This window comes from Myotis yumanensis, unplaced genomic scaffold (assembly GCF_028538775.1).
Source record: "Myotis yumanensis isolate MYYU_CA2020_CCGP unplaced genomic scaffold, mMyoYum1.0.hap1 SCAF_2, whole genome shotgun sequence".
NCBI classification, from domain to species: domain Eukaryota; kingdom Metazoa; phylum Chordata; class Mammalia; order Chiroptera; family Vespertilionidae; genus Myotis; species Myotis yumanensis.
The window spans coordinates 210,024,721-210,051,078 of NW_027223753.1; the positions used below are offsets into that span (position 1 = coordinate 210,024,721).

At 50.2% G+C, this 26,358-nt stretch overlaps 1 protein-coding gene across 4 annotated transcripts in view; it reads right to left on the reverse strand.

Moving 5' to 3' along the window:
* Positions 1-26,358, reverse strand: part of PDE9A (phosphodiesterase 9A) — an 87,169-nt gene that overhangs the window by 39,853 nt on the left and 20,958 nt on the right. For 3 of the 4 annotated variants that reach the window (XM_070407134.1, XM_070407132.1, XM_070407131.1), the window contains exons 2-4: positions 19,732-19,802; positions 18,002-18,079; positions 14,870-14,913 (exon numbers count right to left, since the gene is read on the reverse strand). In XM_070407134.1, the coding sequence (XP_070263235.1) occupies positions 14,870-14,913; positions 18,002-18,079; positions 19,732-19,802 (193 nt within the window). Of the gene's footprint in view, positions 1-4,113; positions 4,214-14,869; positions 14,914-18,001; positions 18,080-19,731; positions 19,803-26,358 lie in introns of those variants that run through there. The other variant, XM_070407135.1, reaches the window with a different exon arrangement.

Here is a 26,358-nt window from a genome sequence, read left to right on the forward strand (position 1 = left end):
TAGGCTTTTATTATATAGGATAAAAAGTTTAATGGAGGAAAGAGTCTTTTCAACAGGCGGTGCTGAAGCAATTGAACACTCACCGGCAGAAAAATGAGCCTCTATCTAACCCTCAACACAGTTTATCTAAAAATTAATGCAAAATGGACCACAGATAAAAAATATAAAACTTGAACATTTTAGAAAAAAAATAGGAGAAAATCTTCAGGATCTTGGGCTATGCAGGGAATTCTTAGATTCGACGCCAAAACCACAGTCCATACAAGGAAAAATGGATAAACTGGATTTCATCAACATGGAAACTTTTGTTCTGAGAAAGATCATGTTAAGACGATGAAGACACAAGCTCCAGTCTCGGAGAAAATATTTGCAAACCACACATCTGACAAAGACTTGAATTTAGGTTATGAACATAATTATCAAAACTCAGCAGTAAAAACCAAAGGACCCGATTTAAAAATGGGCAAGAGACACTGGCAGACACTTTACTGCAGAGCATGTACGGACGGAGAATAAGGACAGGAAAGGATACTGAGCGTCTTTAACCACCAGGAAATGCGAACCCAAACCACAGAGAGATTCGCTGCGCATTTATCAAAAAGGCTAAAATAAAAAACAGTGACAACCCCAAATGCTGGTGGAGACATGGACACACACATTGCTGGCGGGAATGTAAATGGTACAGCCGCTCTGGGAGATGGTTTGGCAGCTTCTTAAAAATTCTAAAGATGCAACTCCTGTATGACTTAGCAATTGGACCCCAAAGCAGAGAAATGGAATTTTATATTCACACAAAGGCCCGCACATGATGTTCCCAACAGCCTTATTTGTAATAGCCCCGAGACTGGGGACAACCCACAGGCCCTTCAGTGGGAGAACAGATAAACTGTAGCCCACTCTGAAACACAACTCAGCAATAAAAAGGACTGAACGATCTCGACACACAACCACCTGCACGAATTTCCAGAGAATGCTGCTGAGCGAAGGAGGCCAGTGGCAAAGTTACCTCCTGAATGACTGCATTCCCAGAACACTCTGGAAACGACAAGATGATAGAAACTGAGAACACACTGGGGATTGCCAGGGGATAAGGAGCTGGTGGGGAACGGAAGGAGCTTGGTGTGGCCGTAGAGGGCGGCGTGAGGGACTGTGGGGTGGAGCATTCCGTGTCTGGCCTGCATCGGTGTCAGCCTGGCTGCGGTATCTCACTGTAGCTTGCAAAGATGTGACCCTGGTGGGAAAACGAGTAAAGGCGACATGGGCTCTGTCTGCATTTTTTTTTTTTACAACTGTGTGAATCTTGAATTATTTTAACATAAAAAGTTTAATAAAACATTTTAGAGAGAGAATGGAAGAAAAGTGTTAAGGAGGGATTTACCTTTGGACTTTTGCGGTGTGATCCTTCGAGCATTGTGGGATTTTCATGCCTAAATGTAATTTCCAGCCCCCCCCCCCGCAACCTCCATACCCTGAGCCCAGATCAGGAAACGAGGCCTCCCTCCCACCTGGCTCATTGCAATTCCTGCAGCCGCCACCGCTTCCTCCCAGTGGATTCCAGCACTTACAAACACACTGTGATTTAGTTTGTGTAAAGGACTCTGGACAGGACCCGCAGTGAGCGCTGCTTGTACGAGCTCTTGTTATCATTGTTGTTATGACATCACTGAGTGTGCTGTCAGCCACAGGTGTTATCATGATAGCACTGGGGGTTCCCGACAGCCACAGGCATTACATCACTAGGGGTCACTGACAGCCCTTTCTTGCCTCCAGTGACTTCCCTGGTGAGTTCCTGTTCCCTGGGGGTGACAGGCTGAGTCTGGGGGCACCACCTCCAGAACCCTGCCTGCAATGTCTGGAATGTGCCCCTGGAGCCCTGAGAGCCCCACACGCCTGGACTTAGGGGCGACAGCAGTTTTCAATCACAAAGGTTAGTTATTCCCAATCATTCAGGCCAAACCACACTCCATCAGAAAAAAAACCTGACAGTATGTAGGACTCCCCGCCCCCCCTCCGCTGCTGCTGCATGGCATACATTTAAAAATGAATGCCCATTCAAGTAATGTTGCTTTGAGAATTTCTCGACAGCTTTAAGGATAACCAGCAATTTGGGGTGCACATGACTGGGTCTGTGGGGGTTCCTCTGGACCTGGACTTTTTGAGGAAATCGGGAGAATGGAAATGAGATTCTGAGAGATGGGACAGCAGCACGGACTACGGGTGATCCGTACAGATGGAACCCAACTCAGCAAGAAAAAGGACTAAACTATCGCTACACTCAACCACCAGGATGAGTTGCAATTAAAATCCTGCAATGCTCAAAGGATCACGTGCCACTTGCATGTTCTCCGGAGGAAACTGCTCCTGGAGCACAGCTGGCCTATTATATAGAGCAGTGGTTCTCAACCTTGGCTGCACATCAGAATCACCTGGGAATCTTTTTAAAATCCTGATTTCTGGGCCTCATCCTCTGGAAATTCTGTTTCTTTGTTACTAATGTTGTGGCCCCACCCCATAACAAAGAAACAGAATTTCCGGGGGATGAGGCCCAGAAATCAGGATTTTAAAAAGATTCCCAGGTGATTCTAATGTGCAGCCAAGGTTGAGAACCACTGATCTAGAATGTCCTGGTGCCTGGGCCTACAGCAGCTGCAAGGGCACTGCTGCAAGCTCACCTGTGATGGGCTCCTCAGCACCAATGGCTTTAAAGGCAAAACATTCGGACCATCAAAGGGTAGAGGTTTCTGTAGGTTCATCATCGGCCTCTTCAAGTCTGGGCTGCTATTCACCTGGTCACACCTGGACTGACCTACATTAGATGCTGGGCGCTTGTCTGGCTGGCTACCCAGGTGACAGGCACCGATGGGGAAATCCTGGGGCTGGCAGAGCATCTCCTGTGAGACAAGACTCTCATTTAGGTCCAGGGCCATTGTAGAGGCTGGCCGAGGCTGGGTCCAGTTTTTAGGGTGCTGCCCAAACAGCCCAGCTTCCGGCCATGAATCTGTACTCAGTGGCCTCATGACCTGACCCTTGGAACAGACCCAACGGGACTGGACTACCTAACCCTGGGAGAGGACTGTGGAGTTGCCTCTCGGGGTTCACGGGCAGGACAGAGTCCGTGGGGTGGCAGGGTGGCAGGATGGGCCGCCTCCCGGCGGTGTTTACGCAGCTGCTCTCACGAGTGCCGGGGGCAGAGTCTACGGAGCCTGCATTTCCCGATGCCCCGAGGCTGGGCCCTAACTCCGCCTTGAGCTGCAGCTGACAGTTCAAGGAACCTGCCTCTGCCTCCCCCACCCCTTCCAGGAATTGTTTACTGTTTCATAGAAGCCCGAGTCTCCCCAGCACAGAATGACATGAGAATCTGCTTTAACTGAGCCACAGGACCACGCAACCTACAATTCCTGCTCTAAACATTCGTTTACCATGATGCACTCACTCCGTCGCCCAGCCGCTGCCTAGCATATCGCTTCATCTCGTGCTGAACAGAACAATAACAACGGCCATCATTCTTTCCGTCGTCCGCACACCTGAGCGGGTTGGGGTGCCTCCCTGGGCAATTAAACGCAAACTTGGCCCTAGCCATCAGCTGGCCCCCAACCTGCACACTGAGGGAAGACGCTCAGATGTCAGCACAGGCATTTGAACCCCACGCCTTTGAGTCCCCAGTAGTGCGATGAACAAGACCTGAGGGTATGCGTGAGGTGCCTTGAGGTTCCCCACTGGCCCCATCTCTCGTGCTATGAGGGCAGCTGTGGCCCACCCATGTTAATAGGATGTGCGGAGCCGAGCTGCTTCGCCTGATCAGTCTCACCCCAAGCAATGGCGTGAGCTGCTGAGCATCCTCCAGGATGCATGTACGTAACAGATACTCTCCCAAGGCCTTCAAAACAAGACACTGCAAACCCCTCACCTTACTTTGCACGACAGAAAACAACCCACAATGCTTGGCTCCGAAGAGACAGGCTCCCCAAAAGCCCTGATTGGGGGGTGTATTATTTCCGTTCTTTCCAGGGCTCTGCCTAGGAAGGGCCGGGAGGGGGACTCCCCGTTTGCCTCTCTCCACTCCTTCTTGGGGTGTCACTCCCTCTTCCAGGGAAACAAGAGGGGTGCACTCACCTGTTCCATGCCTGCTCTCCCGGCCCTGCCAGCCGGTGGAGGATGTCCTGGCCCAGGGTGCAGTCATTGGCAACTCACTGTTTATGAACGCCATAAACTAGATGTGCTGAACGAGGACAGTTCCTTTATAACCCAGGAACACAATAAAGTTATATGGTCAACAGTGACCTCCCCTTGCTTCTTAAAGGCACAGGAGCCCTTTCCAGGGTCTGTCCTACAGAGAAGTCACTCATGTTTATCAGGAGCCAAAGGTTCAGATGTCCCAGATAACTAGACACTGTCAGTGGTTCTGATGTAACGAAGAAAGCAAAGCAGACAGAAGGACCCCGATGAGCAGATTGGGAAATTTGGAGGATGTTTCGCACCCGTCTGGGTGCTCCTTGCTGGAGAGGGGACCTTCATGCTCTGCCCAGTTTCAGTTGGATTTCAAAAGTCTGGGTGCGATGCTCCCCATGCCCTCCTCTCCTCCGCAGGCTGAGTGTGCCAGCGGAAGAATGCCTGGAAGGGGCGCGGCCTCTGGGACAGCACATTTTCCTTTACTGCTGGTCAGACTGCGACAACCACACAATCTTTATTGGGGTTTTATGTTCCAGGCACTGTTCCTAGTGATTTGCATACATTGATCATTTAATTCTCCTAATCACCCTAAGTGGCTGCGTGATCTAGAGACAAGGCCAAATCACAACATGGCCAAGTCACGTTCCCATTTAGGGCTGCAAAGGTGGGGCAGCGGCACTCTGACCCTGGAAAGGTCTTCCACGCGCACACGCCCCCTCCCCTCCCCCGCCCCCCGCCCCCCGCCTCTGAACTAGCCCCTCCGCCCATGTGCCATGAAGTCAACTTCGAGGGAGAAGGACGAGGGGATGACATTCTCTGGAGAATGCCCTCCGATGAATTTGAGCTTGAGAATGAGCAGCTGACGGCGCCTGCTGGCCGGACTTTGCTCCCTGATAACCAGTGAGATAAGGCACCCCGTGGGAAAGTTTAATTGTGGCGAAGTCAAAGGGGGTGAACTCTAGTTCATCATGTCTGGGTTCTGACAGTGCGTCCAATGGCCCCACGAGACTAGTTTCAGGAAGAATTCTGTCAGGGTAAACTCTGATCCAATAAACTATTATGGTGCCAATGACAGGACTTCTGCTAAAACCTATAAAAAGACTGAGCCTTTTTTGCAGACCAAAGGTCTGACTCCATCTGTGGACCTTACCGTGTTGCACACGATTGTAGAGGCTGCAGCAAGATAAACTTAAAAACAAACCCGAAAATGACAGACATTGAAATCAGCAGATTGAGCCTTTCATGCCACGATTGTAAGCATGTCCAAGGGGGGTGGCAAGGATGACTGTTCCCTTTCATTTTCATTTAACGATATTGGAGGTTCAACTAGTTCAAGGCAAGGAACAGAAATAAAAAAGATTGGGGTGCAAGAAGTAAAACTGTTCTCATTATCAGAAGATACCATCGTCTCTATGGAAAACCCTCAGAATCTATAAAATAAGCACCAGAACTAATGAATGAATGTCAGAAGGCACCAGGCCAACATATAAAAATCTGTTATATTTTTTATAAACCAGCAGCAAACAAATGGGAAGTTAAATTAAGAGCCCGTTAACAATAACACCAGAAAACAGAAAATGCTGAGGAATAGATTTAACAAAAGGTATGCAGGACTCCCGTCCTGAAAGCTGCAGAACTTGGCTGAGTGAAGGGACGTATCACGTTCATGGATCGGAAGACTCCGTGTTGTTCAGATGTTGTTATTCCCAAATTAATTAAATTATAGCAATGTATCGAATGCAATCCCAATCAAAGTAATTTTATTTTATTTTAAAATATATTTTCATTGATTTCAGAGAGTGAGAGAGAGATAGAAACATCAATGATGAGAGAGAATCATTGCTTGGTTGCCTCCTGCACATCCCACACTGGGGATTGAGCCTGCAACTTGGGCATGTGCCCGGACTGGGAATCGAACCGTGACCTCCTAATTCATAGGTCAACGCTCAACCACTGAGCCACGCCGGGCTGGGCCCAATCAAAATCATTTTAGAATTAAGAATTAAGAATTAACTTGTCAATGTATTCTAAACTTTGTAGGGAAAAGGGCCCATGTAACCAAAGCAAATGAAAAGGAAGCACAAAGGTGGAAGACTACCTGATTACGAAGCCAGTGTGGGAGTGGTGTCAGCACAGACAAATAGTTCAATGTCACAGAACAGAGTCCACAAAGACCCTCACATAGAGAGACATAGTTTTCAACAAAGGTGTCAGTGGGAAAGGAAAGCCTTTTTAACAAGTGGAGTTGTAACAACTGGATATGTCAGAAAAAAAAAAGACTGTCAACCCCTACCTCACACCACACATAAAATTAACTTAAAATGGCCCATCGGCATGGCTCAGTGGTTGAGCGTCGACCTATGAACCAGGAGATCACGGTTTGATTCCAGGTCAGCGCACATGTTTAGGTTGCGAGCTCAATCCCCAGTGTGGGGTGTGCAGGAGGCAGGCGATCAATGATCCTCTCTCATCATTGGTGTTTCTATCTCTCTCTCCCTTTCCCTCTGAAATCAATAATAATATTTTTAAAAATGAACTTAAAATGAATCATAGATGACAATATAGCAGCTCTAAGTCTAAATCCCCTAAAAATTGATCTTTATGACCCCAGGGTAGGAAAGGGGCTCTTAGAGAAGACACAGAAAATACAAAACAAAAGAGAAACTTGTTAAATTAGACTTCATCAAATTAAAAACGCCAGCAAATGCCCTCATTAAGAAAATGAACAAGGTACGTCACAAACTGAGGAACACATTTTCCAAACATATATCTGACCAATGAAATATATCCAAAATATACAGAATTTCCTACAAACCAGTGATAAAAAGACAATACAAGCCACTTTAAACAATGAGCCAAATACTTAGAACAGACACTTCCCAAAGTGGGATATTCGAGTAGCCAATAAGCACCTTAAAATCATGCCCAACAACCACTGTTATCCAAAGAAATGCACACTAAGGCCATAATGAAGTATTTCTCTATGCCTTCTTGAACGTCTCAAATGAAAACCACTGAGCCTGGAGCCGGGCTGGCTGTGGGACGACTCGATCACGCACACACTGCCGGAGGGAGTGTGGGACGGTGCGTCCCTCGGGGAGACGGTGTGGCAGTTTCTTAGTAAGTTAGATACACTGTCGTGGGAACCAGCAGCATCCCTCCTAGGTGTCACCCAAGATAACGGACATGTCTGCAATCAGACTCGTGCAATGCTTAAGGTAGCTTAACCCCACACTGGAAATTACCCCAACGTCCATCAGCAGGAGAGTTTACGAAACAGCTGTGGATGTTCACACGATGGCGGACTACTCAGCAACACAGACGTTAATAAGCGAATGCCCGGATCTTAGAAACCTGACGCTGAGCGGAGGAACCCGCTCACAGAGGGTGAAACTCACGCAATCAGGAGGAGGAGGAAGGAGCCTGTGGTGGTGGTGTGAGCAGGCTGTCTAGAAGAGTGGCACAGGAACTTTTCTGGGGTGACGGGAATGCCTTTTGTCTTGGTGGGGGGCCCACTTACACACGTGTGTACATGTAAAAATATTATATATTTTAAATATATATTTTTTATTGATTTCAGAGAGGAAGGGAGAGGGAGAGAGATAGAAACAACGATGAGAGAGAATAATTGATTGGCTGCCTCCTGCACACCCACTACTGAAGAGTGAGCCAGCAACTGGGGCATGTACCCTGGAAAAATCGAACCGTGACCTCCTGGTTCATAGGTCAATGCTCAACCACTGAGCCACACTGGCCCGGCCAGGCATATGTACTTTTATTGGAGCCCGTCAGCCTGGCACTTCCCGTCTGTGTGTCTCACCGCAGTTAGTTACATGGGACGTGGACGTGTGTGGGTTCTGCCTGGTCCCGGAAAGGCCTGGAGGCAGGGAGCCCTGGGAACGTTTGCTGCCTTGAGGTGCTTGCAGCGCTGGCCAGAGGTCACCGTCTTTACTACACTGGGTTCTACATTCATGACACATGGATCCAGTGTTCCTGTTGGCCACCCACGCTGTGACAATGATGCTGTCTTTGTCTACTAGGCCACCCCACCGGGGCACGGACCACAAGCCCACAAAGCGGCAGGAAGCAAAAGTGGAGTGAGCCAGCCCTCCAGGCGTCGCAGGAGAGTGGTTCGTGCTCATCTTATACACTGCGCGCTTGTTGTTTAAAAAATAATGCAAATCAGAATGACTAAGGCTGTGATTATAAAGCTGTTTGCAATGAAATTGCACTAAAAATAGAAAACGTTATTAAGAAGCTGTATTATTTTTCACAAACAACATGTGTGTGCTCAAATTTCAAGCATTATCTTCACGTGCAAGTGAGAATGGAGCCAGCGGGACAAGTGTGGTTTTAGCTGTGGGAGGCATTCCGGTTCTATTAAGACCCAGCAGGTCCCGAGAGACAGAATGGCTGGCCGTTCAAACATGCCCTCTAGGCCATTTGAAGAGAGAGCCGCCATTTACAGAGCACTTCCCGAGGGGCAGGCGCTGTGCAAGGCATTCTGCATAAATTACTGCCTTCATCCTCTTAGGAACCACGTGTATCCCAGCTCCTATTCTGTGGGGAAATGGAAGCGCAGTGGGGCTAGGGGTTTCCCTGGGGCCATTTTACCCACTGACAAGTGAGGAGGGCAGAGGGATGGCCCTTTGTTCTTATCCTCCCAGCCCACCCCCAACCCCTGGCCCTTAGGTTGGGTCCCTCAAAAGCTGGCTAGAGACAGGAGCTGGGTGCCGGTAGTGTATTTGGAGGTGATCCCAGGAAACCCTTGGAGGACATAGGGATTGAGACAAAGAAGGAAGGAAAGCCCATTAGGGGGAGTCAGTGAGAGGGTCACCCCCGAGGCAGCTGCCACTCGTGGCTCTGGGATCCCTTTGAGCAACTGCACAGATGACACTGGAGAACAGACTGTCCCACCCCCGGCAAGGGGGTGCATCAGCTCCCTCTGTCGCCAGGACTGTCCTGGGAGGAAGCAGAGAGGAAGCCACAGGCAGGCGGGACTCATCCTGGCACCTTGAGAAGAAAGGCTCTTTTTGGTCCTTCACTCAAAACCTCATGCCGCTGAGATATTAATATGGCTCTTTGTGCTCTGCGGTGCAGTTTGTGATCCAACCTTGGTGGCTCCTAAGATCCCAGGTTTGGGAGGGACCGAAATTCCCAGTCCACTGTCCCCCTCCTCACTCAGCCACCTGCTGGGCACCCCATGAGGACGTGAAAACCCAGCCCTTCACCCCAAGTCCTGTGGGAGGCAGAGTTCGGATCTCAAGACAGCCAGTTCTACCCACACTGGCTCTGGCTTTTGTCAAGTTCTTTCCCTGAAGGAGCCTCTATTCCATCTCTCATTGGTGCTAGCTGGGCTCCTAAGTTACACAGAATCCCCTATATTCTGCCTCCACTGACTGTCATGCGACTCTCTGAGCATGGACTTCCTTCCCCAAGCTCATCTCTGTTGCATCCACCCCTCACTCAGGGCTTCCTTGTCCCTGGTCAAGTTGCCAATGTCCTTCTTCCTTCTGGAATTCTGTCCATGAGTCTCAGGGCTCAATCCTTAGTTCCTCCTGCTTTGGGGAGCTCATCTCGCCCATGGATACAAACATGTCACTCCCCCATGTCACATCCCTATCTGAGGGGGAGCTCTAGGCTCCTCTCAAGGAATCTAACTCAACACTGATGTCCAACAGCCAAACCACACCCAATGCATCCAAAACTGAGCTCCTCTCTCCTCCCTGTACCTGCGCACCCTCGGCTCCCGTCCTATGGGGGAGGGGTTCCATTCCACCCTTTCATGGCTCAGGCTGGACCCTGGAGGCTTCTTCTTCTTCTTTTTTTTTTTTTTAAATATATTTTATTGATTTTTTACAGAGAGGAAGGGAGAGAGATAGAGAGTTAGAAACATCGATGAGAGAGAAACACCGATCAGCCGCCTCCTGCACATCTACTGGGGATGTGCCTGCAACCCAGGTACACGCCCTTGACCGGAATCGAACCCAGGACCTTTCAGTCCGCAGGCCGACACTCTATCCACTGAGCCAAACTGGTTTCGGCTGGAGGCTTCTTTGACCTCTTCTGTTCCTATCCCACTTCCACTCAGGAAATCACCTGACTCTTCCTTCAGAACATGCCAGAATCTGACCACTCCTCACCACCTCCACTTGCCCCCTCCTCCTAATGCAGTGGCCTCTGCATGGTCCTTCAGGGTCCCACGTGATCTGCCCCCAGCATCCCTCCACCTCATATCCAAATGTCTGAGTTCCAAACAGCCAGAGAGTGGAGAAGGCTCGGTGGCCAGCCAGGAGTCAGCAAGGACCGCAGAGGGACCCCGCCTTAGCAGTAGGACTGAACTGTGCCTGGAGCCAGGGTCCTCTGCAACCGTTCCTAGCAAACCTTAAAACCGGTCTCAAAGGCACCAGACAGACGTGCGCGTCACTTAACTGCCTGCCCGACAGGGCCCACGCTCTTTAAGGAGAGAAACAAAGTCCAATCAACAATATAACAAAAAATGCAAACGCTGATCTATGCAAAGGAATGAAGAAAAAACATCACTGACTACAGAAAGCAAAAAAAAGATAACAGCGTATTAAGAGTTTCCCCGTGGAAATAGAAGTGAAATGAATGACAAATAGCACAAAGAACGAGGCGGGAGAAGCGAAAGCACAGTTGTGAGATGCTGACACTGCTGAGAAGGGGTGTAATAATATGATTTAAAGGCTGTGATAAGCTGAGGATACATGTTGTGAAACCAAGAGCAACCTCAAAGAAATTCAATAAAGAAGCAAAGAGCATAAACCGAGAGTGGAGAAAAATGGAATTAAAAAATGCTCTCTATGCAAAAGATGTAGGAAAAGATAGAAAAAAATGTCAAGAAGGATTGAATGAGACAAGTAGAAAATGAGTATCAAGGTAGTAGATTTAAATCCAACCATATCCATAATCACATATAATGTGAATGGTTTAAAAATGCCACTTGAAAACTGAAATTGCCAGTATTGATAAAAGCTGCCTGTAAGAAATCCACTTCAAATATAAGGACACAGATATATTAAAAGTAATAAGATGGAAACGAATATAACCATGAACATTGCGCATCAGAAAGCTGCAGTGGCTATATTAATAGGAGATAAAGAAGTCTTTAAAGCAAAAAATAGTCCCAAGGATAAAGGGACGATTTCATGTGGATAAAGAAGTAGATACACCAAGAAGACACAACAATCCTAAATAAGTACGTACCTAATGACAGAAATTGAAACGGTATGAAGCCAAAACTAAGAGAACTGAGAGAAGAAATAAATGTATCCACAATATAGTGGATATTTCAATCTCATCTTTCATCAATCAGTAGAACAAGTAGACAAAAAAGTAGTAAAGGTATAAGAGCCTTGAACTACACTACCAACTAACTTGACCTAATTGACATTTCTAGATTATTCCACCCAAGAACAGCAGAATATACATTCTTTTCAGGAGTACCTGGAACACTCACCGAGGTATACCATTTATCTCAATAAATTAAAAAAGACTGAAGTTACACAGGGTTTACTTTTGATCAGAATAGAATTAATAGAAAGCAACAGCAGAAAGCAAGCTGGAAAATATCCAAGTATTTGAAAATTACATAATATACTCCTAAATAACACATGGACCAGAGAAGGAACCACAAGGTAAATTAGAAAATATTTTGAGCTGAATAAAATTGAAAACACAACAAACCAAAATGTATGAGATACAGCTTAAATATGTGTAGAGGGAAATCCCTAGCTTTTAATCATTATAAAAAAGGAGAAAGATTTAAAATCAATGATCTAAGCTTCCACCTTTATTAGATAGAAAAAGAAGAGCAAATTAGACCTGGAGCTAAAGAGGAGAAATCAATGAAATAGGAGACAAACAGAGGAAGCCAATGAAACTCAAAGCTGGGTCTTTAAAAAAAAAATCAATAAAATGTAGTATAAATCTCTAGTTAGACTGATTAACTCAAAAAGGGAGATGCTATAAATTACTAATATCTTGGATGAAACTGAGGATTTCGCTATCATCCTATGGACATAAAAAGGATCACAAGGACATATTTCAAACTACATCATGCCAATAAATTCTTAGAGGAAATGAACACCACCTCTTCAAATGAATTCCCAAATAAGTACAAACCCTTAATCTACTAATCTAGTTAAGAAATCGAACTCATGCCCTAACCACTTTGGCTCAGTGGATAGAGCGTCAGCCTGCGGACTCAAGGGTCCCAGGTTCGAGTCCAGTCAAGGGCATGTACCTTGGTTGTGGGCACATCCCCAGTAGGGAGTGTGCAGGAGGCAGCAGATCGATGTTTCTCTCTCAACGATGTTTCTAACTCTCTATCCCTCTCCCTTCCTCTCTGTAAAAAAAATCAATAAAATACATTTAAAAATATAAAAATTATAAAAAAAGAAATCGAACTCATAATTTAAAACCTTCCCACAAGGAAACTCCACACACAGATAGATTCCCTGAGGATTCTACAAGCACTTAAGATAGAAACAAGGCCGGCTCTATACAAACCCTCCCAGAAAAATCACGCTGAGGCCCCGGAAGCCTTCCTAACTCATTTTATGAGGTTAGATGAACATATAATAACAAAGCTAGGACCAATATCCCTCCTAAACTTCACAAAATATTTGCAAATTGAATGCAGAAAATATACCATGGCCAAATAGAGTTTGTACTAGGAATGCAAGATTAGTTTAACAATTTAGAATCAATCAGTAAGATTCGCCATGAACAGGACGGAGAAATAAAACATGAACCTCTCAATAGAGGCAGAAAAAGCATTCGACAAAATTCAACACCAATTTATAATGAAAACTCTGAACAAATTAGGAATAGAAAGAAAAACCCCTGATAAAGGATATCTAAAGAAAATTATTACAGCTAACGTCATAATTGATGGTGAAAGAATCCATACATTCTCTCTATGATTGATAACAAAGCAAGAATCTATACTCTCACATATTGTACTGGATCTCCTAGCTAGTACAATAAGGCAAGAAAAAGAAATAAAAGGCACCTAGATTTAAAAGCAAGAAGCAATTCTCTCTTGGAAAATCTACAAAAAGGTATTGGACTTAATAAGTGATAGTTTAGCGAGGTCAATAAACAATAGCAATTATATTCCTATAAAATAAAAACAATTAGAAATGAAAAAATGCAAAAATCTATTGACAATAGCATGAAAATAGAAAATACTTAGTAACAAATATATCAAAATGTATTTAAGAACTTTCCCCTGACAACTATAGTAACACATTATAGAGAAACATTAAAAGAAACCTAAATGAGAGATATTCCATATGCATGAATCTGAAGGCTGAACATTATGACAATAATTCTTCCCCAAATTTTCTATATATTTAATACAATTTCCATCAAAATCCCAGTAGACTTTTTTTTTTGGTACCAATTGACAGACTGATTCTAAAATTTATTTGAAAATAAAAGGAACCTAGAATAAGCAACATGTTTTTGAAAAAGAGAAATCCCTTGGACTCACATTTCTTGAATTCAAGACTTACTAAAAATTTACAGGCCAAACCCTAACAGAACATATACTTAACCATATGATCCAGAAATCTCATTCAATTCCATAGACATGAAAATATAGCCCAGCCGGTGTGGCTCAGTGATTGAGCGTCAACTTATGAACCAAGAGGTCATAGTTCGATTCCCGATGAGGGCACATGCCTGGGTTGCAGGTTCGATCCCCAGTGTGGGGTGTGCAAGAGACAACCAATCAATGGTTATCTCTCATCATTGATGTTTCTGCCTTTCTCTCTCCCTTTCCCTTCCTCTCTGAAATCAGTAAAAACATATTAAAAAAAAAAAAAGAAATGAAAATATACATCCCTACATATATACTCACAGCAGCCCTATTCATAAAGCCCCAAACTGGAGACAGCTCAGAGATCCTTCAGCAAGTGACCGGATAAACCAGCTGTGGTCCTTCCCACCATGGGGCACGACTCACCTATAAAAAGGACTGAACTACTGACACACTCAACACACGGGCACGTCTCAAAAACATTAGGTTGAGCCAAGAAGAGCACACATATTATGTAATTTCTTTTACCTGATACCCTTGAAAAGACAAATCTCACCTTCCGTGTCAGAAAGCAGGTCGGGTGCTGACAGAGAGCAGGAGTAGAGCGAGCGGGTTCATGGGAGGGGGCACCTGAACATTTACATCACCTGTGTCGTGGTTTTGGGGTAGTTACAGGGGTGTATACATTTTCCAAAGCTCATCAAAGTCTACACTCCAATAGGACCGTTTTCTTATGCATGCAGCCTACATAAGTGAGAGTGGCACGGTTCCGGGAGGAAATGGGATTTTAGGGAAACAGCACCGCTGGCTGAGACATCCTGAGGGCTGCAGGCTGCACGTGGCCCACCTCTGTGGCCCACAGTCTAAATGGGCAGGGCAGGCACTGATCTCAGGAGGACAAGAGGGGACTGTCGCCCAGGGTCCGCCAAGTCCCTGGGGAGAGAATGGCGGGGTGTCCCTGAGGAATTGTCATGTGCAGTAGAAGCCTGTCTCTGCAGTTATAAATGGCTTTAGATCCTGGAATAGTATGCGGCTTTAGATGCTAATGCATAACGAATACACATTCATCACAGGGTAGCCTGGAGCTTTCTTCTTTCTCTTTTAATATTTAAAATGACAGCAGGGCCTTACCAGAGAGTTGCTTGAGGGCCACAGGTCTCACTTTGTAGGGAGTGCTGCAAGAGAAGACAGGTCACTGTGAGATGCTGTCAGAGACGGCCGGGCACACCTGGCTCCAGAGATAAGCGCTCAGGTGAATTAGAATTCACTGGATTAGTTGTTGTTGTTGTTGTTTTTAAAATTAGTTCCTGCCTGGCCCGGGTAGTTCAGTGGTTGAATGTTGACCTATGAACCAGGAGGTCACGGTTCGATTTCAGTCAGGGCGCATGCCCCAGTTGCAGGCTTGATCCCCAGCAGGGGGTGTGCAGGAGGCAGCCAATCAACGGTTCTTTCTCATCATTGATGTTTTTATCTCTCCCTCTCCCTTCCTCTTTGAAATCAATAAAAATATATTTAAAAAACAAAGTACCTGTCTTACCACTGTTTGAACGGCTGGCATTAGGAATACTGTGACAAGGCTGGCTCTACACAGGTGTGGCGGGGATGGGGAGAGAGCCAGAGGCGCTGAAGACAGACGCCCCAGGGACCAGACTTGGGATGGGCTTATGAAGAGACCCTCCCATCACCACAGGATCCTGAACGGAGCCCAACTCTCCCTGAAGAGCCTACCTCAGCTGCGAATGCGCACAGGTAACCCTCTCGTGGGTGAACTGGGGAACGGGGAACCCCAAACTGGGAACTGAAGCAAAAGTGGGCGTGGGGCTGGACCTGGAGACTGAATGTACCGAGCAGTCACAGGAACCTTCCAGGCTCTTGAACCAGACGCCCGGGTGGAGTTTCTGGCCCCTCCAGGTTGGCTCCTTGGTCCTTAATCCTGACTCTGAATATACCATGGCCAAATAGAGTTTGGGTGCTCTCAGACCCAGGCAAGCTGCTGCCGGGACCCATCAGCTCCTGGCTCGGTCAAGGTCGAGCTGCCTCGCCATTCTCTTCCTCAACAACAAACCGCTGCAAACTACTCTTGGATAAACTGCCTTGAACTTTCATTGCATTTGTCTTTTTTTGAAAACATTACTGCCTGGGTGCTCTCCTTGGCAGGAGGAGCCCGGCCGGGACCCAGGAGGCCTGTCCCCTAGGCTGAGGGGTGCCCGTATGCCACCTCACAGGCACACAGCCCTTCACCCACCAGAACGAGACACCTGTGACGACTGGGCTAAAACGGGAAACCGGAGGAGCCCTTGTGCGAGGACACGGGGCTGCGTCCCTCTGGCCCCTCCTCTCTCCCTGTGCCCGGCCACAGGCCCCATTTTCTTCTCATGCTATTTGAGCGTCTGTTTCTCTCTCCCGATGAGGATCTATCTGGACGCAGCTGTGGCAGAAACAGAGGGGTGGCGTGGTCAAGAGGCAACAGCTTTGTCAGCCGGACACCCTGGGAGCCAGAATGGCCCCCCGTCCAGCGCGGGACCAAGGTCCCTCTGAGCGTTATCCGAACAAGGTTGGGACGCGTCTATTCTACTGGTTGGTCCTCAGGGGTCAGGTCTGCTAGGTGATCAATCTCCCTTCTGACCAGCCCCCAGAGAGAGCGGGAACCACGCAGCCAGCTGCGGTTAAATGGGAGCCGCCCCCCCCCCCCCCACCCCCGGGATCCCCTCCTCCCCCGCCTTGTGTCATCTGTCGCAGGTTATTTAAAATGCAGTCTGGTCATCCTCTGACCTGGGGAAGGGAGGGACCCCCAGTGGGTCCTGGCCGTGGGAGGAGCAGGAATTCAGCACAGAAGAGGGCATGCTTTTGTGGTGGGCCCTGCTGTGCATGGGGCCATGGAGCTGCCCCTGACCCTCTTCCCCCATGTGACAGCCATAATATCTCCAGACATCGCCAGAGGCCCTCTGCCCCCGCCCTGTGGAGAAGTGCTGCCACAGAGCCAAGGACCAGAGATAACGAGTGACAGAGTCTGGACAGAGAAACTGTTTCAACTGAATTCAGACAAAAATGTGGTTTCGCTCCATCAGAGACCAGCTTGCACTGACAAGGCACTGGTCTGAGTGAGAGATCACTTGTCTGGTGGACAAGCCAGGGTGACAGGTCACGTGTCGGCTTTCCTTCTGCAGCGAGCTCTGGTTAGGCCGGAGCCTGGCTGAGATCTACAAGAATTTCGTTGACGTCTTTAGGGAGCCAATTAGCACCGTTCCTTCCGGGGAGCCCGGAGCCCATAATCAGGGGGCAGACGCTGCTGATGAGTGAAATTCAGGGAGGCTGATGGGTGCGGTGGGCGGGGGAGGCCTGGCTGGGGTGGGGGAAGCCTGCAGGGGAGGTTCCAGGTCACCTGCCATTCGGCAGCCGCGAGCCCTCCAGTTGCCGGGTATGTGAGGGTCTGCCTGGTGCAGGCTTTCTCCCGAAGGCTCAGACCAGCTGGCTCAGGCCAGATTCACACATGTCGCTTGGAGGGGGTGTTCAATGAGGACCAGGAGACACAGCTTGGGGTCCCCAGGGGCACCCCCACACCCAATCGCACTCCTGTTCCCCACAGAGAATGCAGTTTAAATTGCCTCGCCCAGCCCCTAGGATGAAGTGGGGGCCATCGGGGTGCTCTCCTTGACCAAAGTCTGCAGAGCACTGGGCAAAGGGGCCGATCAAAGATGGAGGGGCCCTGCTCAGAGTCCTCGTCCTTCCTTCCTCTTGCCACACACATATTTGTACACATATTCGAAAATGTGTTCACCGCCGACCCCTCTCCTGCCCTCCCATCCGCACCCCTCCCCCGGCTGCCTCCCCTCCCCTGTGCAGGGAGGAGTCCCTGGGACTTCATCAACACCAGGATTCGTCCCGGTGGGAAAATGCCAACTGTCCCCCAGGGGCTCTGATCAGGGAATGTCCTGCTCTCCTTCTGCAGGTGGACAGGGGGGTGGTTCCACTACTCGACACTCAGCCTCCTTGCCTCAGTTTGCCCATCTGTGAAATGGTAATAACACCAGTCCCTGCTCACAGGGCTCCTGGCCCACTTACAATTGCTACCATCTGGGTAAGGAACCAGCTGAACGAAGCCTCCTTCACCGGCCCTCCCACCCCCACCCTCCCATCTTTGCTTTACATTCAGATTTCTTCAGCATTAAATCACAAAAACAACCACAGAGATCCTCGGGTGGGTGTGGGGAAGTGTCGGAGACACCGCGAGGACAGGGTCGGACTAAGCCGCCAGCCGCTTACCTCTCGGAATTTGCGGGCATGGTGGGGTCGATGGAGACCATGGCGTCGTCCGTGGTCAGCAGGGAGATGGTCGTGTTCCTGGAAGACACGCCAAGCCGGCGCCTTCACGTGATGGCCTCACGGGGGCGCACCCTGGGATGGGCCTCGCGCGAGAGGGGCGCCCGGAGTCCCGAGAGCACGAGCGGACTTGTGCTCCGGACCTGACGCCCCGGTTGTAAATAAAGCGGAATGGCCGAGTGATCCCACGTGCATGGTAGACTTCATGGTCATTTAAAACGGGACTTGGAGAAAGTCTCACTTATTGAGTTGGAAGATTAAATAAAACGGGTGAAATGGGAATAAATGTTATATCGTTTGCCTTCCTACTTCATTCCTTTGGGAGTCCACGAATGGGCACGAATCTCTCGGACGAAACAGTTTTAAGTGAAAACGTGGAGTCTCCCTCCAACCGCTCCTGGGTCCTCCCGTGAGCGGCTGCCTGGGCCACAGGAGGTGAGCTGCCTGCTCTTCAGTTGTGTATTTTTAAAATCTGTGCAATGGGTGACACTCAAACCTCAGGGTTGGTCTAGAGCAGTGGTTCTCAGCCTTGGCTGCACATTAGAATCACCTGGGAATCTTTTGAAAATCCTGATTTCTGGGCCTCATCCTCCGGAAATTCTGTTTCTTTGTTATGGGGTGAGGCCACAACATTGGTAACAAAAAACAGAATTTCTGGAGGATGAGGCCCAGAAATCAGGATTTTAAAAAGATTCCCAGGTGATTCTAATGTGGAGCCAAGGTTGAGAACCACTGGTCTAAAGAATAACATACAGTGGGGCCTTGACTTACGAGTGTTCCGACTAACGAGTTTTTGAGATACCAGCGGTCTCTCGGCTGATTTTTTGCATTGAGTTGACAGAGTAATTTGAGTTAACGAGCTCCTTAACGAGCTCGGTCTCAGAACGAATTAAACTCGTAAGTCAAGGCCCCACTGTACCTTTATTTCTTAGCACAGCACTTAACAAAAGATGCCCCAACTGGTGGGCTATTTTTGCTGCTACAGACTGCCTGCTGTTTGCTGTAATTCAGCTCCGAATCCCTTTTTCACCCGCCTGTGAAAGACTCCGTGGTCCTCGCTCACCTTCCTAGACCTGGATCCTGACTTTAAAAGCAACTGCCGTGCCAAAGCTACTCACAATCACTCTATAATAGAAAAGGTATGATAGCTTTTCCACTTGCTCTAGGACACTGTTGATTTGGGAAAACAGTTCTCACGGAATGCTGACAATTCTATAAGGTAGGCAACTGGTCTTTTCAACGCCTTTCTGAAGTCAGTCTCTTCCCAGATATTGATCTGTGATGACCCGCCTGAGATAGAGGAGGCACCTGCTGGACCGTTTGGGGATGGGAGAGGTGGGGGCAGGCAAAGCCAGACACAGCCACCCTCCTTCATCCTTCCTCCAAAAGCAGATGAGTCAATGGAGGAGAAAGGAAACTCTTGATGCTACTTTCTGCCTGATTCCGCCCAACGCTTTCCTCCGTGCAGACACCGGAGCCTGTGGCGCCAGCGGGCCGGCTGTGGCCGAAACCGCCAGGGTTTCATTCCCAGATTTGAAAGGGTTGCCCAGGTGGCCCTTCTGCCCCTCTCATCCCTCCCCCAGGGCCACCCCCGCTCTTTCCCGGTCAAGGTGAACTGAAAGACACGGAGGCGGGGGCAGAGACGCCCTCCCGGCGGCCGGCGGCACACTCACCGAGGCAGGCCGGTGGCGATGCAGAAGAGGTCCATGATGTCGCTGGAGTTGCAGTACTTGCTGAACACCACCTGCGGGACAGAGCGACAGGCCGTGAGGAGCAGAGTCCTGGAGCTTCCTCTCCGGCCCCAACCCGCAGGCTTATTTTAAAAAGAAAAACCGTAACCTTGGGCTCTGGAATGTTACACATAATACACGTCATTCAGTGCATGGAGAGAGGTTGTGACTAATTTCATTCCTTTGCCACTGAAAAGACTTGTAAAATCCTAAGCTACCGCCCCCGTAAACGCCCCCGCAGGTGACAGGCGGCCACATGCCCACCCTCCGCGGAGCCTGACTCAGCGCAGATAACCTTGGCTTAGGGATGTCTCATTCCAGGGAGTCCCCAGTGACCTCATGAGGGCCATTATGTTAAAAAAATAATAATATATAAATTTAAAGGTCCTTAGCTTTAAGAAAATTGCCTTTTAGAACTAAGGGCTGATGTATGACTAAATCAGGAAATCACAGTGAGAAGGGATGTGCCATGAACCGTGGTCCCCAGAGCACACCATCTGGGTGCCTGCCCACCCGGACGGGGGAGACCGAGTTGGCATCAGCGCCTTTTGTCCAAGGGGTCCCAGCTCCCTCCCTGGGTGACTTCAAGTCCACCCTGGGAGCTGTTCTCCAGGCCTGACAGCGCGTGGACACAGTCCCCGCCGAAGCTCCACGTCCATCACAAATGTTTCCTGACCCGGGCCCTGCTTGCTCACAGCACGAGCTGGGCTGGGAGGGAAGCAAGCCTGAGTGGGTGGTGGCTTGTCAGTGCCCAGGGCACCACTTTCAGCTAATCTCAGTTTGCATCGTCCTTTATTAGACACAGTTAACTATAAAGAGCAGGTGTTTCCCCCACAAACTTAGCCCTTCTGTGACCAACACCAGGTCCTGTGTGCTGATGGCCTGGCAACGCTGCGACAAGGCCACTGTCAGTGACGGTGCCATTGGCCTGCACTGCCCACCCTGCAGCCGCTGTCCTGGCTCAGCCCTGGACCCTGGCACCGACCTGTTTCTAGATCCAATTGGGCCACAGAAGGTCCACCTCCTCCCCTGGGCACATGAGGTTCTAGGGTTTGTCTGTTCTAGCTGAGTCCTTGCCAAGTTCCTATCCCCAGCCTCCACTCTAGGCCTGAGCGTCCCTACCCCGGGCCCTCCCCTCCGGCCCTCTTCCTCCTCCGCTTCCCGTATTCCCTCTCCCTGTTCCTGGCCACCAGGACTCACTGGCAGCTGCTCCTCTCGGCCTCTGGACCCGATACCCCTGCAGAGAAGTCTTGTCTTTGACCGAGTGTCAGGCCCATGTTTTCATGGCTGCGCATCCCCAGAGGCCCTGGCTACTCACGCACTGGCACGGGGATATTTCTACTTCCCCCTCTTGGACCTCTGTCATGTTCATTTCCATCGCTGGGCAGAAGTCCTGGGTGCTGGCGGGTGGGGTGGCACTGCCCGGCTCAGGAGCACCACTGGTTATAGTTCTTCAAGGCAGATGTGACGCCTTTATAAAGGTCCCTGCCCCTGGGCGCATGTGTGCAGACACCACACGTCTAGTCCGGATCCCGTCCCAGCCCCTCGGAGCTCATGGGGTGGGGACGATCTCGGGGTTCTCTCCAGTCTCGTCTGGAAAGACAGCTTCTGATCACGGCGTCTGAGGACTTGACTAGAGGAGTCATGTCAACAACAGCACCTCCGAAGGCGAGGGGGCCGCAGCTCTTAAAACAGGGGGTCTCCCTGACTTTGCCAAGAGCACCCGCCCCACAAACGGGACTCCCCATGTAGCAGTTGGGGTGAGGTGGGGTCCTGGCTGCCCCGTGGCCCTCGAGGCTCCCTCGCCTCTTATCTCTGTGACTTGAGCAAACTACCCAGCTTCTCTGTGCTTCCATTTCATCTTCTGTAAAACCGGCAACCCAGGTCGCGGTCACCGCAGAGGGTGTTTTACTCAGACACCTGCTGAGGCTCCGCGAACAGCTGGAGTCCAGTTTGTGGCTTCACTGCAGGACCGACCGCCTCAGAGCCCCAGAGGACAGGACCCCGGGGACCGGCGTCAGACGGCCTCATACAGACGATGTTCGTACCGTTCCTGTGGGCCGACTGGGAGTTCAGTTCAACAACAGACAACTGATGCGATGGCTCACCCGAGACCCAGCGCAAGCAGAACGACGGCCGCGTTGTAGATGTTTTCACGTTTCATTTTCCGGATGGATAGGGAAGCTCTTTCTCCTCCGAAGCTGTATGTCACTCTCAACAACCTAACAGCTCCTTTTGTAAAGCGAAATGAAACATTTTCACATGCTCTCTGCGTTTTACTGCCTGCCCTCCCCTAATTCAGAAACTTTCATAAGTTTTTGCTTTTCATGGCAAAGCTGTTATCTGCAAAGTCTCCATGAGAACCAGATCTCCTTCTTACCAGGCTGCACTTGGGGACATCGGTCTTGCTCGTTTACTCAGGGGTGACCCAACTCTTGTAACGAGGAGTTGGTGCTTGCGGAGCCCTCCTTGGGGACTGACCTGGTCCCTGGCCTCCAGGCTCCTGCCTTCCAGGTGGGAAGAGAGGCCCCTCACCTACTGGCGGCACAGGGGCCGTGGGATATTCTGGGGAGCTTGACAAGAAACGAGTTCCCCCAATTTGTAAGAGAGTTTTGTGCGCTGGCCTTCCTAGCCTCGGGACAGCAAATAACGGAAGCGCTGACAAGCCCAATTATGAAGTCTTTCGGCAAAGCAAACACAGAAGGCCCATCTGGCAGGCTGGCCCTCTAGCCCTGCACAGAACAGCCAAACCCCGTGAGGCCAGCCTTATCCTGCGATCCAGAATCATCTTTTCTTCAGGTCACTTCTGCCAACCGGCGGGGAAGTCTGGAGTAGGAAGAGTCCAGGGGGTGTCTCCAGGGGTAAACCACGTTGTGTCCATTGGCAAATACATTTCAACATTCTGCATATAAACGCGTGGTTCTTTGGCCCTGGCTGGTTGCTCAGTGGTTAGAGCCTCGGCCTTCAGACCATACCTCAGTTGCACATTTGATCCCTGATCCCGGTTGGGCGTATGTGGGAGGTAAGCAGACCATGTTTCTCTCTCTCTTCCCCTCCTTCCTCCCTCCTACTCTTTCTCTAAAGATCAATGGAAAAAATACCCTCAGGTGAGGGTTAAAAAATAAAAATAAATGCATGGTTCTTTGATTTCTCTTTTTGAACATCTTACCAGTTCCCTTGTTCAACTAATGCATTAGATAAAAATCTTTGATGTGTATCATATTACGGCTGTGTGAGAGTTGTGCCTTTGCCTTACTTATTTAGTGAGTTAATGAGCCTTCAGCAGGGCCAGGGCAGGTGAGAGGCAGGGTGAAGGAGCAGGTTCGCCCTGTGTCGGACGGGCTGGGAAAGCAGCGTCTTACCGTCTCTCCAGGTGTCAAGAGAATGTGGCGAGCCGGCACGGCCATGGCATACTCAGCCCCATGTTGGGTGCCATATGTGCCGAGCCAGCTCAGCCAGGTTCGGTGAGCCTGAGAGGGGGAGGTGAAGGATTGAGAAAAGACAGACAAGAGAAAAAAGCTGGGCCTGGGTGGGATGCTGTCCTCTGCGACAGCGCCACAGGCTAGTAGCTGTGTCTTTACTTTACAGCCAGATTCCACGAGGCAAAGTAAGGGTGTGGTCTAGACGTTTACAACATTCTCGTGCGTTTCGATCCTACTCAATTACATGCACCTGAACTCTATCAAGCCCACATCATTCAGGCACGTGGGGCCACGTGTTCGGACCATGGGTTCAAGCTTACAAGTACAGCCTTTGTCTATAATTGTGCTGGGAGGGCTTTGCCCTCCAAGCTGGGACTTGCACGTGGCTTTGCCATGAGAAGACTGTGCCCTCTCATTAGTCTGAGGCTTGAACCTGTCCAAACACTGTAGCCGCGCCCCACAGGAGAAGCTCCGGCCTAGACCAGGTGTTGCTGCTGTGGGAACCAGCCCCACAGCACACGTGCTTGGGTGGCCTGGGAGACACCCCACCCCCCGGGGCAGCCTTGTCAGGAGGGCACAAGGCTTTTTGTTCACACGTTGGATCATTTTGCAAATCCTTTATCCAGAAACAAAGAGCACCAACAAAAAAGGTTTTTTTTTGATAAAATGAAATTTAAAAATGAAATACGGAGGCAGTAAGATTAACAGAAAAAATAAAGATTTGGTACTGCTGTCCAACTTGAGGCAAATCGGGGCCAACATTCATGAATGAGCACAGCAGGTCACCCCAAACTCTTCTGTGGTTTGATTGGCAGCCCGTGATATTAAAACAAGACCAGAGAAGTAAACGAGAAGGCAGAGGTCTCTCGTACCCGGATATTAATCTCCCCTCGTATTTACTAGTAGCTGGGCCTTGAATGTCAGGGGAACTTCAGAAGCCTCCCACTGCCTGCATCACAGAATGACTGACGCTCGCCGAGTGTGAGCCACAGGCCAAGCCCTGTGCTAAGGGATCTCCACATGGGGACTGAGGCACACGGAGACACGCGAGGCTCCCACAGGTCCAGCCCATGAGTGGCAGTCAGGATCCCAGGCCACCGTTGTTCAGTGCTCACACCTGAACACAACACCCACGGCACCAGGTCTTTGTCTTTTGACGTCTACACTCAAACCAGCCGCCGAGCAGTGGTGCTGTGGCAGGAGCCGTGGGTCCAGTGCTTGTCCCAGTTTCTCCTTCTGTTTCACCCTACCCCGACCCATGGGCAAGGCCATAACCACTTGGAGCCTCAGTTTGCCATTCTGTAAATGGGGCCGATCATATCACCTCTGCCCGCCTCTCAGGACCGTGATGAGAAATACGTGAGGGAACGCGTTTGAAAGGAATCACTCGGAACACCTGCGGCTCGAACACAATGTCATACCAGCCCAGGTGCCCATGGATCGCCCGGTCCCTGCTGGCTCCAATGCCCTGATCTGGACTCAGGTCTTCAGGGGTCTCCGAATTGCCAGATGCATCCAGAACAACATCTGGCCACATTTCGTTTGGGACCTAATTTGATTTTAGTAGGAATTCAATCTGCAGAATCTCCAGAACGTGAGGAAGGAGCGTCCAATCCGCTCCTGTGCTTCCTGGCAGGGGTGGGAGGGGGGGGGCTGCCTTTGACTCTGGAGAGTCAGGATCGGAGGCCTGGGAGCCTCGACCCGAGCTGCACGCTCATGGCCGATGATCCTCTGCTTTGTGGGGACTGATCAACAGCCAATCCAGACAAGGAAGGAGGTAAGTGTCAGTGGAGCACACACAGGTTGGCTGGACCTTCTGGCCCAGCTCAGGATTGGGGCTGGCCCATTGGTGTTGCACAGCCCAGAGGTGGGGCCTCGTGCTCTGGTGAGGACTGTACCGTTGGCTGGGTGGGCACCGTTCTGATAGAGGCCCTCTGGGCCTGTCCTTACAGGTGGGGACTTAGGAGCGAGAGCCAGGGGACTGCAGCGGCCAGCCCATTACCGTCACAGCCTGGGGTGCCTCGACCAATGGGCTGTCCAGCTCACTCCCTACAGCCCCGGCTCCTGGTGACCCTGGCCCACCCCAATGACCTATGACTGGCCATTACCCAGTCCCCTTTCCTCACCGGAACGTTTACTAAGTAATCTGGAGCTGGTGGCAACTGGGGTAAGTGCAGGGTCATGGGGAGTCTGTCCTCAGCCGACCACACGAGCCACCCAGATGAATAAGGAGGAGCAGTCCCCGAAGAAGGACAAGAGGGAGGCGCCGATCACAGAGGGCAGAGAGAGGGAAGCAGAGAGCCCAGGACCCCCCGGTTTCCTGGCACCCTGGATCCTGGGGCTCTTTCTGGGGACCTGCACGGTCATTACAGAAGCTCGATGAGCTCCCTCCCCGCATCCATCGACCCCACCTCTACACAAACCCAGGCCTCTTGAACCGGCATAAGAACATGTCTGTTTCTCGATATCCAAGCGCCTTGACCAATACACTTAGGAAAACAGGGCTGGTGATGGTGGAGCAGATGGCCAGAGGGCTGCCAAACCCGCCAGGTGGCTGCCAAACCTGCCAGGTGGCTGCCAAACCCGCCAGGTGGCCTCTGGGTTAGAGACAGGAGAAGCTGTTTCTAAAAGCCTGGGAGTGGCTGCTTCTCCATTCTGAGGCCAGAGGCCTCTTCCCGGGACACGGCTCTATTGATAAGAGCTCTGTGCTCCCCCTTTCCCCTCGGCCACCCCACCCAGGCGCTCACTGAGGGGAGCATCAGGAAGGGGCCCCTCCAGGGCCCGCTCTGCAGCCACACGCTGTGCTGTGTTGTGCCAGGAGGCAGGAGCGCGATGCGCCTGCAGACTGCCTGGCAGGTCTCGATAATCGCGTTTGCCCGTTACGAGGTTACGTGTGCGGATCTGCTCAACGCCGAGCCGGAGCCCTTGGGAACTCTGCACCAGGGAGATGTGCAAGGGAGTCTCCAAGGGAGAGGACAGGGGTAAACAATGAGCCGGTGGAAGGTTCTGGAGTGGAAACAGGATTCCGATGATGTGAGAGCTGGATAGAAACTAGGACGCAGGCCATGTCAGCAGTGACGTGGGGGCGGTGGGGAGGGGGGACCAGGCTTCCGGGAGACCAACAGAGGCTTTGAGGCACTCGCCCACT